The 16,444-nt window shown below is 36.6% G+C and overlaps 1 protein-coding gene across 27 annotated transcripts in view; it reads right to left on the bottom strand.

Annotated features, from left to right (window-relative positions):
- The window catches only part of NRXN1 (neurexin 1), a 1,166,070-nt gene that overhangs the window by 636,659 nt on the left and 512,967 nt on the right, over positions 1-16,444 (bottom strand). For all 27 annotated transcript variants that reach the window (XM_032352097.1, XM_032352096.1, XM_032352106.1 and 24 more), the window contains one exon: positions 3,504-3,887. In XM_032352097.1, coding sequence (XP_032207988.1) covers positions 3,504-3,887 — 384 coding nt within the window. The remainder of the gene's footprint in view (positions 1-3,503; positions 3,888-16,444) is intronic.

Raw genomic sequence — 16,444 nt, forward strand, 5'->3', positions numbered from 1 at the left:
ACTGTTGTTAATTTTCCTTTATTTATTTAATCTATAAACCTAGTGTCTATTATTCAATAATCACATTTTAAAATGATTTTATAATCTTCTATAAAATGCAGCTTAATTTTATTAAAAACTAAGGAGGGGGAACATCCTTCCAGAAATAGAGATGACTGACAATGGATCATAAACATAGTATGAAATACAATCCAAAGTTGGAGAACAATCAGAATCATTAGCCTATAACATTCTCCAAAAAAACTGCAGGAATGAAATAATATAGTAAAGTAATAAAACTTGAGTACATTTTAAATAATTCTCAATGTGAAAATAACTTGTTGATAAACGACAAATGAGCACCTAAATGATTCCTCATAATTAGAGTTAATGTTTAATTAGACAAGAAATGGAAAACGCACAAGTTGGAGTCTAGAGTTGCCAAATAAATGGTAAACACTCTGACATTTGAAGGTTATGCTATTTGACAGCCTCCTTTCACATTAGTAAAATTATCTTACCCCTTAGAACACAAAAGAGTACTTTAGAAGGCTAATTCCAATACAATACTTCCCAGAGGGGGAGAAAAAAGTTTCAGCTTTGTCTCCTGTATCTCCTTCCCCTTTGTCGTTAAGTTTGATAAATTTGCTTTTCTGTATTATTCCTTCTTGCCGTCTAAAGTGTACACCTGTGCTCAGTTTTGCCGAAAGGCAGTCACATATTGTGCACAACGATGAAAATCAGACAGGGAGCCAAATTATATTGCTCTGACATCTGTCTCTCCATCTGTTAGAGTTTTAACAAACAAGTATAAAGCAGACCTCTGATTACAACATATACACATAACCAAGAATAATTTCTACACAGCCAAGTCTCCACAAATTCTCAGCTTTATTAAAAATAAAGTAGGAGGGAAAATGCTGAATTTAATTTATATTCAATTGCACATTATTTCTATATTACTCATCCTTATGGGATCGATGCACATAAAAAATACTATTTTCCTTAATTGCCTAGGTCAGCATATACTCTTTCTTATAAATTCCTTTGCTTACTTAATGCAGAATAAAAATTTTCTATAGTAATGTGACTGCAATATTATTCCTCAGGCTGCATTATCTAAGGACTTGAACACACTTTTTATTTACTATGAACAATAATCTTTATAAATTATCAATTATTGCTCAGTAATAGTAAGATGGAGACCACTAGTACCTTTACTTTATTTATTTATTTTTTTAATTTCAGGAGTTGTCCATCAACTCTTAGGTGATTAACACCCTATTGTGATCAGAGTATATCTGGAGAAGAACCACAGTCAAAGCTCTTTCTTTTTAACTGGAAACCCCAAGGGCTGGGCATGATCCTATGTTGACTGAACTAGGGCATAGCTGGGAACTGGACAGAAGCCAAATTCTGTGGTATTGAGCATGACAAGCATCCCACATCACCACTGTTCTCAGGAAATACCATAATGTGAGCAAGAAAATTAATTCTGAAAAACAAAGACTTCTAACAATACGCTGGGTGGTCTGGAAACAAAAATCGCACAAAAATGACCATTTTTTCCTCAACACACAACCAACCTGGAGACAAAGAAATCTGCAGAAATTTCTAGCCACCTGTCAGATAAAAATGTATGCCGGATCCCAGTGATGAAGGTTGCTATTAAATTCTCATTTGCAAATCTACATATGCTTGCCACCCCTCCTTCTAATTATTGCGAAATAAAAATAGTCCCTTTCCCTCATTCTGGCTCAGGAAGCTTGACAATTTCTATTTTTAATTTCTGCCATATGTAGTAGCAGGATCTTGCCACAGGGTGGTACACCACACATATTTAACTGAAGGCTTTTGGAATCTGCGTGACAGTTACGGTGATAGCCTTTTCTAGCTTCACTTAAGCAGGAAGCATCGTGTAACTGGCAGCTCTCTGGGTGATTAAGAAGAAAACAACAGCTTAAATCATGCAGGCCTGCGAATCTCCCATTATGTCTAAGTTGTAATATGTCTTACAAACTTTGTTGCCTTTTTGGTGGTTACTGTTGGCCCCTTTTGCCAGTTTCTGAAGACCATACAATGAAACAAATAAACTGAAATTAGAGAAGGAAATGAGAAGAGGGAATTCACAGAGAATATACACCTTACACTTGAAACTACACAGAAATAGCTAACCTCTATTCCATGGGTAGGAATTGCAATTCAGTACTAGGAGAATGAACGAATCTAGGTGATTAATATACTTACCCATCTATTGACCTATCTAACTGTAGAGTGCAGAACAGTAACAGTATTTTGGTTGGTAATTTAAATTGAATTCATTAAATTAGTTTATTAGATTATTTATTACTATTTTCAGATTGATTAATGTTAATAATAGAACTGATAAACTGAATCTCTTCATTAAGACAGAGAACCAAAGTCACATCTCAACTTTGGATTCTAGAAAATCACTGTTTCTGTTCTCTAGGAAGTGTGAGCTTAAACAAATTAAATGATTTCAGGATGGAAAGGGGGAAAGGAAACTAAATGTACATAGTTTATACAATACACAACAGGAGCTTTCAGGCTAACTGTCTAATGCAGAGTTATTTGAAGCATGAGAGGACAATGGAACAACTCATCAATAGTTTTCCATATTGATTTTTTTGTTCCATTGTTGAAAATGAGTGGCAATGGGTATAGTGACTAAAGCATTTATCTGATACTCTTAGGTCGATGAGAGGACTTTGTCCCTCTGCTGTTCCCCCTTTAGTCTATAGACAAACAGTGGCTTGTCTTTGCTTTTCATTCTTCCTTTTATCCTTATTCTTCTCCTTCTAATGGGAGAGGAAAAGAAAAAAAAATGTAGCTGTGCTTCCTACTAGAGAAGAAAGGAAGGCAGCTGCTCCGAAGCCCCGCAGACACATTGAGCCTTAATACCACAGAGGTAAATATAGCAGAGGTAAATCTTCTGTGATCACTCAGGTCCTAAGCAAAGGTAAGTGTCTTTGAAATAAGGGTGCATTTCTGAAATTGCCAGTGTAAATTAGATGATTGAAAGTCACCTTACTTTCTAAATTTCAAACCCGGAGAAGTAGACCAAGGGGAAGTGAGCAGACTAACTTTAGTCTCACTGCACAGTGTTAGGGAAGTGGCTTCACATGCTCTTTTTCTGGCCATGGATATTAGTGCTGGATTCCATAAATATCTCTAATTCATAGCTTCTTTACTTTCTAGGGTCCTGAAATTAAAACTGGGCAAAAGAGACTGTCATTGCTCTCAGTTACTCATCTTTAGCCCATGCTCTGGAGGATCTGAAAGACTAACATATTTCCTCCTGCAATACCACTTCAAACTCCGTGTCTTCCCAGAATCAGGCCCTCTGAAAATCCTGTACGACTCATTAGTAGGCAGCTTGGCCTGTAGGTGTTTACCTCTCAGAGCATGCATTATGCTCCAACGGTCAGTTTAAGGTCTGAGGTCAACATTTAATGCACTTTTTCGTCTCAGGGGAGTCAGCTGCTTGGTTTTTGGAATCCTACCTCTCTCGCAGGACCTGCCAAGGTAGCCTGTTCCGGAACAATCACAGACATATCTGTTCCACCCATCCCTGCACATGCCGTTGTTTTTACAAGGATTGCTAAGGCACGGTTTTGCTGTTTCCCTTGAACAGGAGGGCTTCACTCCAGCAGTACTTTGAATTTCAGCCATTTGCCGGATATCTTTGCTCTGGCCGTCAATGAACAAATCTCTAATGCAGCCCACGTAGCCGTAGTTGAGCAGAGCAGTCCACACCTCGGTGGGGAAGACGAGGCCAGCCTTGTTCTCTGGCAAGCCCCCCAGGTACAGCTCATCATCCAGGTCCAGAATCTCACTCTCGCCAGGCGCCGTGTAGGGCGTGCGCAGTGTGTTGACAGAAATGGTACCTGTTGCAGAGACAAGAGAACACACAGGTCTTTACAGAGTACAACATGCTCAGAGAATCACCCTTTCTCCCTTTCGTCTGCCTGAGGGGATGCTCCTTGAGGGCAGACAGCTCTGATTCTTCTTTCTGTTCCACAGGTGCCTTATCCTTCCCAGGGGAGTCAAAACCAAAGTGGATGGCCAACTGAGAGTCTGTCAGTCTTCAACAGGTAAATAAAGAAAAGAAAAAGGAAGACTTAAAGAAAAAAAAAAAAGGATGGAAGGAAAGAGAAATCACCATTCTATATCATTCTCCAACAGGTCAGTCAGAAAAGAAAGAAAAAGAAAGGAGAAGCTGACATGATACACTACCCTTTGGACTAAAGTCAGATTCACAGTTGGTGAGTGCTCATTTTCAAAGCTGGTGTACATCTGCAAACTAAAAAAAAAAAAAAAAGATTGCATGCACCCACCTTTAACTGACTCGATTGCTTTTAATGAAAACAATAGTTTGACAGATTATCTATGTCAAAACTTGACTTCACCACTCTTAAGTGTATCAATCTATTGATAAGCTCTATGGTCTTGGTCTATTCATCCATAACATGGGTTTAGTAATATTTAGTAACCTCTCAGGGTTGCTCTAAGTGTTAAAAAAATGGTATTAATAAAGCATCTGGTTTATAATAAGCACTGCATAAGTGTTGTGTATCATGATTCATCATAAGAACCAAGTCAAACTGGCTGTTTACTTTTTAAAAATTTTTAATCCAAACTAGTTAGTCATCTAAATTGCAAGTCTTTCCCAACTCACTCCAAATGTAAGAGGAGAATAATTCTATTAGTTTACAAATATGCAGGAACCCTGGTTTTAAGCAGAGGATGAAAAGGTAGACATTCAAATGGGATTAATTGAGAATCACAGAAAAAATATTTGTGGGATCCATTAAATGAAAAAAAAAATGAAAGACTGAAGGCAGTTTTTGATTAAAACTTCTATCATGTACCACCAAATTATTCAAAATTCCACCAATGTTGTCTCCAGAAGGATATTATAAAAATGAAAATAATATACCTAAGAATGACATCTCACTATATGTTACCAGATTGTCTCAGATTTATTTTTCAGGTCTAGACCATAAAGCAGAATAGGTAGAATATTAAGAAAGAAAGTAGACTTAGAAATGTCTGCTGAGAGAGGGCCTCAGGGATTTAGGGGGCAGATATACAGATAGACAGGCCAGGAGACAGAAGTTGGGGTACAAAGGTAGCGACAAGAAGGGGAGAGTCTAGTGTGAATAGAGGATAGGTAGAAGATGCATTTTAGCAGTTTCACAGAATACCTAAAGTCCATCCCCAAATGAAAATACAGCCTGTAATGAATGTCAAACGTGCAACTAACTAAGGATGCAGGGCCACTGGCCTCTGCACTGTCCCCAGGAGCAATCTGAAACCCAGCAGAAGGGGTACTTTTCAAGATGCGCGGTGTAATGGGATCTGTTCTTGCGTGAGAGCAAGCCACGAACGCCACTGACAGAGACTGCACAGGCAGCCAAGTCACTAAGGGGAGATTTGTCTCTCTAGACGTCCACAGAAAGAAATAGAAAAAGCTCTCAGGAGAGAAACACTTAAAGGCATTGCTATTTTGGCCTTCCAAAGAGGGGAACATAACAGGGATTTTGGAGGGACGTAGCAAGAAGGCAAAAGGACAATGTATTCACTTTTACAGGTCACATTCGTGCAAATGTCTGGAAGAAAACTCATTTAGGAACATACAGGCACTGTAAAATCCTACTTAGAAAAAAAACATGAAAAAATATAATTTGGGGGAAATGAAATATACGATTTTGAGATAGAATGATGTCATTTTCTCTTCCTAATAGAATTTCATTACAAGCATTTTTAACTGTCCAAAATGCTTTAAGAAGTGAGTTAAAAGATGATCCCTGTCCTCTGCAGCAGCTAATGGAAGTTAGAAAATGGTGAGAAAGAGGATTAATGGCAAAAGGAAAGGTGGAGATATGTATACACACATACATGTATATATACATGTATGTATACACACATACATGTATATATGTGTATATAATATGTATTATATACATTGTAAGCAAAAGTATGGAATGAACGCAGTGATTTCTGTTTTTAAGACAAAAGTGTGAGAAGTGCCACACCCTGTTTTCTAATTAGTTAAAAATGGCTTCTTAGAAATGAATATATGATACTGAGAGGCAACTGTTAGGAGACACAGAGGAAGTGAACAATGACAAAGTTTTACAAGAGCGGGCATTTGTTTTTAAAAAATGTGTAATTTTCCCATGTGCCTTCTTACTTACGGAAAAAGCCTGATTCAGCTCAGGAAGAAACAGAACAAAATAAAACAAAACACTTGGTGAACATGTGGTACTGGAAGTCCACGCTAAGAGGTGCTTGGAGGGTTCCTGAGATGAGGAATTCAGTGGGGGATCACTCTGGTGCTCTCCTCTCCCCCACAGAGTTTGCTCAGCTCAGTACACTAAGTAGTTTCCAAAGTCACGGTGTCCTCCCTGGGGCCAGGACTTTCACAGTCACCCATCAACAGTCTGAAAGTGAGGACAGAGTGACTGGGTATCCTAATTTTTATTTATGGTGTGTTGGAGCCTACTTTAAACAGAGCCTTGTAAGAAAATTCCAATATGCTTTTATGAATGTGTTTGTTGTGGCCAGAGCGAGATAGTCATGATAACTTTGTGGTTAGACTAGAGTTTTCTGATCACAACACCTAAGTTAATCCACAGGTTTTATACCGTCTAGTGCACACACACGTACACCCACACACACGGTTAAGCAAAAGTTTAACAGAAAAATATTTGGCTCTATTACTGCTGAGGCACTCTGATATTATTTTCTTATGTAATTTTATTAATACAGATGCTGGACATGACCCACCAAATTGATTTCAGGACTGATTAACAGGCTGTAACCCATAGTTCAAAAACCACAGACAGAGAGGTTATTGTCATAATAACCTCATTAAAGGGTAAGATATTTTTCCCATTGCTCCTCTTTGTCCCTTTGAGAGATAATTTTAGAGTTCTCATGGGAAGAAGCAGTGCAAGATTAGAGAGATATCAAAAGCAATACAATCCTAACCTCAACTCTAATACAATCTAAGAAGAATTAGAACTTTAACTTAGCCCTGGATTCAAGGTAAAGAGGTACGTTGAGCATATGCATATGTCAGATATCATTAATTAAAATATTTTGCAGGGCACCTGGGTGGCTCAGTTGGTTGAGCGACTGCCTTTGGCTTAGGTCCTTATCCTGCAGTTCCAGGATCAATTCCCCCATGGAGCTCCCTGGTCAGTGGAGAGACAGCCTCTCCCTCTGACCTTCTCCCTTCTCATGCTCTCCCTCCCTCTCTCTCTCTCTCTCTCTCAAATAAATTAATAAAAATCTTTAAAAAATAGTTTGCCAACAAATAGAATGAGACAATCGTAACTGAAAGGCAACTGCCATCTTCTCTACAAGCTTTACCAATCCACATGCTCTTATATTTTAGAATATCTTTGTAAAAGAGATGGCAAACAAAGGGAAATTTAATTAATGGGAATGGAAACCATTCATTTTTATATTTTGAAGATTCACAAAATAAAAACTATACTTAAATAGTAACTAAATATTGAGTCAGACTTATATTTATATTTAGATATACTTCTATTGATACTGTATTTAGCCTAGACATGTGCAAATGTCCTGAGATGTACACATTTATGATCAGGGATTTGAATCCCAAATTCCATAATGATTTTATTATTGATATGAATCAAAGGACATATTCACATAAGCAAAAGACTCATCACAGAATCACTGAATTCATTTACACCAATTTAACACATAAGTGCCTATTCATTATAATTAAGTTACAAAAGCAGTGATTACCAAGAAAATATGAGATGAATCCTTAAGCCTTGTTTTTGATAATTAGAGACAATTGAGTAGTTGCTACATCTGTATATATCAATAAAAAAAAAAAGAATTTTCCAAAGTTTGAGCTAGGATGAGATGTAAATAAATTTTTAAGAGAAAACAAAAATCTAGTTATATTATTGGTTTATCCATCTATCTAATTCAAAGAGCTACAACTATTTATGTATTCTCTGTGGAATAGCTTGATTATTTCATGCATTTTACTTTCTTTCACTAAAATTACCTTTAAAATCTTTAATTAATATTTTACTTAAACATTGCTATATTTGAGCTCTTAAAAACCTGTAGATGGTAGTCCTATTTGGGGATTTATTTGGATCAGTATTTCATGCCTCAATATTTAAGACTCCAAAGCACCTTCCTATGTAATTTTGCTTTTAAAGAAATAAAATTTCAAATAAAAAATATATCTCTGTACATATGACGTTTGTAATTGTAACACTGAAATCACACTAACATATATTAATGTTTAACTCCAGTCGTTTTCACTGCATAAGCAAAAGGTAAAACAAAGGTGACAAATATACAATGTAATATTTATTTAAGGATATTCATGAAGCATAAGTAATGAATTCATGCTTTATGTAAAAATATATGTTAAAGGGGAAAAACTGTTTAAAACAGCTCTTAGTTTATAAAAATGGAAATCATCTTTCCTATTTTGCTGGTATTTATAACTTGTTAGTTTCCATTCTTGTGTTGTTGGGTTTTTTTGTTTAAATCTAATTTTTCTTGACCCTTCCACTTCCAGATTAGTTTTCAGGACGAGAGAAAGCATAGAGCGAAGGGAGATTTAAATTAAGGTAATTTGATTATAATTACTGCAAAAATTTAAGTGACCAGGAAATGGGAGGTAGAAAACTGTGTTATAATGAGAATGCTTTTGCCAGGTCAGAGGAAACCCGCTTCCATATTCTAGCTTTTGCAACTAACTAGCTGACAAGCTGAGCCAAATATTGGATTTGTTAGGTCTCAATGTGTCTCTTAGGAAAAATAAAGGAATTGACTGGGTGTCAGTAAGGTTCCTTTTTGAATAAAATTTTCTGAAATTACTACTTAAAATAATTTTTAGTTCTGTATTTTATTTTTCTATAATTCTGTTTCATCTCTTCGTTGCAGAAGAGAATTAGATTTCAAAAACTTAAAAATTTACGGGTCAAATTCATATTCTTTTTTTTTAAAGATTTTATTTATTTGAAGTTGGGGGGGAGAGAGGCACAGAGAGAGAGAGAGAGAGAATCTCAAACAGATTCTATGCTGACTGTGGAACCAGACGTAGACCCAGACATGGAGCTTAATCTCATGACGCGGAGATCAGGACCTGAGCTCCAAAAGTTGGACACTTAACCAATCCTTTCACCCAGGTGCCCCAGAATGCATATTCTATTAATAATTTAAACTCAATAACAAGATATAATGTAAATGCTGAAAGTAGAATGAAACATTGGTTATATAATATGATGCAAAATGCGAAATATAGAATTCCAACAAAATAGTAAAACAAACCAAAAAATGAACCATAATATTAACAGTGTTCGTTTTGGATTATGAGTGGATAGTTTCTTCTTTTCAATTTTTTGTGTCTTTTTTGTTTTTAATATTTTATTTCTGTAGTGAGAGGGAGCACAGCTGGGGAAGAGGAAGAGGAAGAAGCAGATTCCCTGTTGAGCAGGAATCCTGACTAGGGTCTTAATCCTAAGATCCCAGGATCCCAGGATCATGACATGAGCCAAAGGCATATGCTTAACTCACTGAGCCACCCAGGTGCCCCCTGTGCCTTCTAAAAACACAATGTCATATGTTAGGTTTATAATAGGGACTGAAATAACATTTATTTAAAAAAAGAATAAAAAGAAAAAGAAAATTTTAATATTCCTTTTTCTGCTTATTTCTATGTGTTTTCTCCTTCCTTGGATCTACCCATGAGCCAGGAATGTCAAGAATAAACAAGCATATGAAGAAATAAATCTTTGAAAAAATTAAAAGTTTGATGATATCTTGTAAGGGAGAAGAATGAGGAGGGAAAGGACATATCATGTTTTATGGACAAGTGTAAACTGAAATGGCCTATGAGCAAAATGGCCTGTCATTAATTTTCAAAATTAAAAATGCTTTGTCCAGTGATTCCAGTTCTCAAAATTTATCCTATAAAAATTCTGATGTACATGCATAAAGACCTAACATGAAAATTTTCTTTATAAATTAGTTTAAAATAGTGAAATTTTTTAAAAGCAAAAAGTTGAATGTCCATCAACAGAGAAATGACGTGTATTTTATAAGTGTACATTTATTTTATAAGTGTAAATATATGTATAGCTATATTAATGCAAAAGCAAACGTGGTTACCTGTGAAGGAGGGAATGAACTGGTGAGGGAGGTGTGTAGCACGGAGAAACTCTTTTATGTACTTTTTGAAATGCCAGAACATTTTCACCAATAGCACAAATTTATATGTTACATACATGCTGTGTGTTAAGCATATGCACATATACAAACACAGATACACACTCATAGCAATAGGTATGTGTACAAGTTTTTAAGATTATCATATGCAATGTTGGGTAGTTGTAGACATCAACCAAGTGGTATATTTTATAATTAAAATATTAAAATTAAAATACTATCTTTTGGAATTTACACAGATACCTACTCAGCACTCCACAATGTGAGTCATGCTGCTGAGTGTGGTCACCTCAGGGTGCAACTGACACCCTTGTCTAAGGTCTGCCCATTAAACTGATAGGCCCAGGGGCACCTGGATGGCTCAGTTGTTAAGCATCTGCCTTTGGCTCATGTCATGATCCCAGGGTCCTGCTCAGCGGGAAGCCCTCTTCTCCCTCTTGTGTTCCCTGCTTGTGTTCCCTCTCTCGCTGTGTCTCTTTCTGTCAAATATATATTAAAATCTTTAAAAAATAAATAAATAAACTGATAGGCCCAGAAAGTAGATTTGGTAGACTGAGAGCAGGTTCCATCTCTCAGGGTCTGACTGATTTACCAAGCCCCTAAGACTGCTGTATAAAATAAGAATGCCAAGTTATTAATTCTGTATGAGCTATTAACTGTCACAGGATATGGAATGATTCCTGGGTAGCTTTGCCAGGATGAGATGCCAGCTTACAGTCCAAATGTTTATTCACTTATGATGGGAAATTTAATTGGTAACAGGAACCTGAATACTCATATATCTATGACTGGTCAATTATACCCGTCTACTATAATTAGACTTGTAATAAAGAATTACGTTTATTATATAGTAATGGTAAGTACGTATATTTTATATAAATTATATATATACATACATACATGTTAACAGAGCCTGGAAGAAAATGTACAAAACTGAAAATATTTCTTGGAGGGGAAAAAAAAATAGGTGATGTTTTTCTTGTTAAAAATATTCCAAATAAATAAATAAATATAAACATAAGTTTAATAAAATTTAATGTAACAAATTTATGCAAAATTGACTCCATCTAGTCATTGGGATAGTCAAATAATTAATAACTTAATGATAAAGTGCTTCAGTTTTCCCACTGATGTGTAGAGGTTTAGAGACATGCATGTAAAACAATATTATAAATTTACTTAAAACTATTTCAGTGTTTGCAGTGAGCAAGTAGGTAGAGGCATGGGAGGAATGTTTATAGTCAAAGGGCAAGTTTAAATCAAGACCTAAACCGAGAAATTGTCTAATGGTTGTTCAAGTAGAAATGTTTAAGTGTGGTGATTCATGAATGGTATACACAGAAATCAGTTCTGGTAATAGATAGCTAGAAAGTGCTGTTCACATCAAACCGTGATTACTATAAACCTCTAATTATGTGCTCTGGGGAGAGCCTTGTGCCTTTCCCACTGTAATTTCTAGTTCTTAAACTGGAACTCTATGACTTCAATTCAATCTCAATGGTTTCTTAGCTGTTAAATGTAGGCTTACCCATGAATAACCACCGATACAATCTGCTGTACCCTGCTGTACACAAGCAGAATTTGACAATAATAATGAGTTTTCTCTTTTATTTCAATGTGTAATGATGGTTTGCAAAAAAATAAAAAAAATTACTGGCAGTTTGCTGTAAAAATACTTGAGAGGATACCTTTGACTGAGCCAAAGAGTTTAATGCAAATTTAAACAATATCCACGCACCAAGAAAACAGTCATTAACCTCATCCTAATTTTACTACAATTCACACTTTAGCTAAATACCCAGACACGGTTATTTTGTGTTAAGTTTGGGAGCAAAGGACACAGAAAGGAGAACTCTGGAAAGGGAAGAGTGGCTGGTAAGGAGCCATCAGCTCTAAGTCCTGCAAAGTTTGCAGAGTAATGAACCTCCTCAATCATATTTATTAACTCAGCAACTTAGGGGTTTTGCTCTGTTAAGTAGCTAAGCTATCCAGGGAAGATACTCACTTTTTGCAGCACTCAGGTCATACACTCTGACCAGGAAATCATGCCTGCACTTTGTATGGTTCCTCCTTTGCCAGTCTAACCCAGATCTGAAAAGGCCATTCATGGCTCAGCCTATCAAGCCCCATGTCACTGGTCACAGACTGAGCAGGCAAAGGAAGAAGCTATACTGTACCACGAGAGCAGTTGTGGCCAACAGTAGCAAAGTGGAAATACAATGTCTCTTTTCCAGGTTACAGAACAGAAGGGAGGTACAGCACAATACAATTAATTGTGCTGACAATGGGGTTCTAGAAATTCATCTGAAGACAGTATTTCTCACCAAACAAGGGGCTCATATATCCATCTTTTCGTGAACAAAGTACTGAAGGGCAAAGTGACAGAAAGATAGGCAGTGCAGGTGACAATCTTCCTCGTCATTAGCATGCTTACTGTGACTGCATATCTCAGCCCTCAGAAAGAAGTGAACACCTTCCCTTAATTTTCCTTGTACCTACATGTTTGTTAAATGATATAGCGACCTCATGAACAAGCAAAGATAGCAGTTCTGTTCTCCTAAGAGCTTGTCATTTTTGTCAGGCTTACCATAGTTCCATAGTTTCTCTAACAATTATGTAACTTCCTCACTGTGATTTTTTTTTTTTTTTTTTGGACACCTGGGCCTGGAGGATGGCTTTGTATTCATAAAAAAGGGCAGCACCTGTAATCTTATATTGTGTATTATATTGTGTAAATGGTTTTCAGGAAGTAAGGTAAATTCCTAAAAAACTTGCATTAAAACTAAAAGAGTGCGATTACTCTTCAAATGTAAAGATGATACTACTGCTAGTTTTAGAATATTAGGGGTGGGTTGGCACTAAGCCATTCGCCTATTTTTATTCTTTATTTTTCCTTGTACAAATATTTATTAAACAACTTCTATTGCACAAGAAAGTACCAGGACCTGTAGGTGAAAACATAAATAAGATATTCCCTTCCATAATAAGTCTCTTTTGTAGATTGCTTAGAGAACATTAAAAATTTAGTCTGTCCACCAAATATGGTTTTAACCCTACAGAGGGAGGTAACCATTAGTTACTGGCATCAAATTAATGGCCATGGCTTCACTCCTACTAACTTTAGTATGGTCAATAGCAGGAAGAAGAATTCCCAGCCCTCAGCTCCCTTTACTTTAATAACAGAGAAAATGGCTCATCAAATATTTTTAAATATTCAGCTGAAGAGCATCCCGGGCAACCTTCATCATCCGTGAGTCAGAAAGCAGCCCACACTGACCTCTTGTCTTAGAGGTATCATTGTCCCATGTTATAATAAGACTAATTTTCATACAGCCTCTGAATATAACTGGTGTGAAAAATGGATAAAACGAATTATTTCTTCAAAATCTATGTTTCTTAGTTTTAACTGAGCTATAAATCTAAGTATTTCACCGACCTAACTCAGAAATATCCTTTAAGTAAGAAAGAAGCTAGTAGAGCTATTCATTCAATTTTTAAAAGGCTGCTTTATACCAAACCAATGTAGTGTGCAAATATAGAACTTAATTAAAATACTATATATAAAATATTAACAGCTGTAGTTATTAACATTACATTAAATTCCCTTGAGCTAGGCCAACATAAAATGAGCTCTCTTTTCTTTCAATTTAGTAAAGGGCAGAACTTGGTGTAGTGAATAAGCTTTGGTTTTTACACTGTTTGTCTCAATTCATTAATCTGAAATTGTAATTGCGTAAAAGTACCTTACTAGCTTCATATCACTGAGCATACTAACTTAATCTTTCCTTTGGATTCCAACAAAAATCTCATGTCTTATTTTCTTAAGGTAAATTATACTGTCTGAAGGCATCCCTCTCTCATCTTCCCATCCAGCATTGAGCTTTAACACAAATATTCTCTGCTTTTGACCTTTTCCAATGAGGGTGCAAAAAGGGTACTTAAGAAACTATTGGCAATTTTGGAGAATTAAAGAACTTAAAGAGAAAAAAAAGTGGATTTTATTTGGCCTGAGGATTAAGGCATTTATCCAATTCTTATTGTAATAGGTCATCCAAGGAACTTGGGAATCTAACTAGACCACATCAACACTTGAGACTAGAATAAATTACCACTATCCAATGAGTAATGGCTGGTTTTGTTTTCTGTTAGACATTGTTTGTATTTATTAAAGTTTTGACACTAACCATGTATTTCTTCATACAGTTAAAAAAATACCTCATTTCTAGGTGAATGAAATATAACTGATCTGAAGTATGGTAACTTTGTTCCTCTGAACTTCCAAAAGATGTCCACTTTATGGGGCATCTGGGTGGCTCAGCTGGTTAAGTGTCTGCCTTTAGCTCAGGTCATGATCTCAGGGTCCTGGGATCAAGTCCTGCATTGAGCCCCACTTTGAGATCTGAATCGGACTCCCTGCTCAGTGGAGAGTCTGCTTCTCCCTCTCCCTCTGTTTTCTGCCCCCACTCCTACTCCCTCTTTATCAAATAAATAAATAAAATCTTTTTTAAAAGTCCACTTAATCTAATCAGTGATGTTTTAAATTATTATGAAAACTGGGTGGTTCAGTTAAGCATCCAACACTTGACTCAACTCGGGTCATGACCTAAGGGTCGTGAGATCAATTTGTACATTGGTTTGAGTGTGGAGTCTGCTTGAGATTCTCTCCCTTGCCCTTTCCCTGGCTTGTGCTTGTTATTTCTATGTCTCTCAATAAATAAATAAACAAATAAAAATAAATTTTTAGGAAATCTAACATCTACGTACACATATGTGAGAGTGATTTAAAAATTTAATTCTAGGGGCATTTTAAACCAAACTATATCATCCAGAAGTTAGTATTCAAAGCATAAGTCCATGCTCCATTCTTCTTCTTCTTCTTTTTTTTTAAGATTTTATTTATCTATTTGACAGATAGCGATCACAAGTAGGCAGAGAGGCAGGCAGAGAGAGATGGGGGGAAGCAGGCTCCCTGCTGAGCAAAGAGCCTGGATGCCAGGCTTAATCCTTGGACCCTGGGATGATGACCTGAGCCAGGCAGAGGCTTTAACCCACTGAGCCACCCAGGCGCCCCTCCATTCCTCTTTTTTAGACTTCTGTTTGGAAGTTCCTAAGTAGCCAACTGACTGCTAACTCTGGTACAAACAGGCTGGAGGAGGTGAAAGGGAAGTACTCCATCGCTATATTTTTGTATTCCCCTCAATGTACACTTCTCAGCTTAAATCAGGAAAAAAAAAAAAAAAAGAGGAATCTAATTTCTAATGGAATCAGTATAATGCAGCAGGCAAAAAAAATGTTGTCTACACTCAGTCATCTAAGATAACAGAACTGATAAAAGTATAGATAGCACAGAGTGGCAACTAATCTTCCCTGTGGAAGATTTCAGGGAAATCTGGGGGAGGAAGGGAAACGGAGGGAGGGAGACCACAGTTTCCAGGGAGGGATGAATCTGAAATCGTCTCTGAGAGTCTGAGGACCAGAGCAATGGGTTCTGACCTTCCTTCAATTTTCTGCCCTCAGCCCTGGGTCCCTCTAAATTCCCATTTGTTCCATTTTTCTATTTTGTTGGGCAAAAAAAAAAAAAAAAAAAAGTAGGATGTCAATCACAATCTTTTTGATTGATAAGCAGGAAAACAAGGCATGACTAAAAGTTAAACAGGACACAGTTCTGCAGAGGGAAGCTGGGAGGACACAAGTGACAAGGGGGTCTATGAAAGGAGCACTCACTTCAGGACTGCAGCATGGCCTTCCTAAAATAGGATGGTGATCACAGATGACTGAATCTGAAAGAGGCGCTAAGTGTTCTCTGGTCTACATTGATCATCAGCTGGAAAGCTTTGCAAAAATATAGAATCCTAGATCCCATGACTGTTGATACCTCTTAATCAGGTCTGAGAGCCAGGTTCTTTCCAATATGTTTTATGAAGGAAGAAATTCAGACCCACAAAAGATGCCTTGGCCAAGCTTACACTGATATTTAGTGGAAAATCCAGAGTGCATAGTATGGTATGTAAGTAAATAAGGAAGTTTGGGGAGGGAAGGAAGGAGAGTAGTTAGATCTAAATTCAGCTGTCTTCTATTATAAGAAGCTAATTTTTATTTGTAAGTGAGAGGAACAATTAGAGTGTGGGAGCACAACATGAAGAAAGTAAAAAAGACATAGTATATAGTTATATACCTAAAATGAGTTGCTTCTCTCTTCTCTCTTTCT

Source organism: Mustela erminea, chromosome 7, assembly GCF_009829155.1.
Source record: "Mustela erminea isolate mMusErm1 chromosome 7, mMusErm1.Pri, whole genome shotgun sequence".
Classification (NCBI taxonomy): Eukaryota; Metazoa; Chordata; class Mammalia; order Carnivora; family Mustelidae; genus Mustela; species Mustela erminea.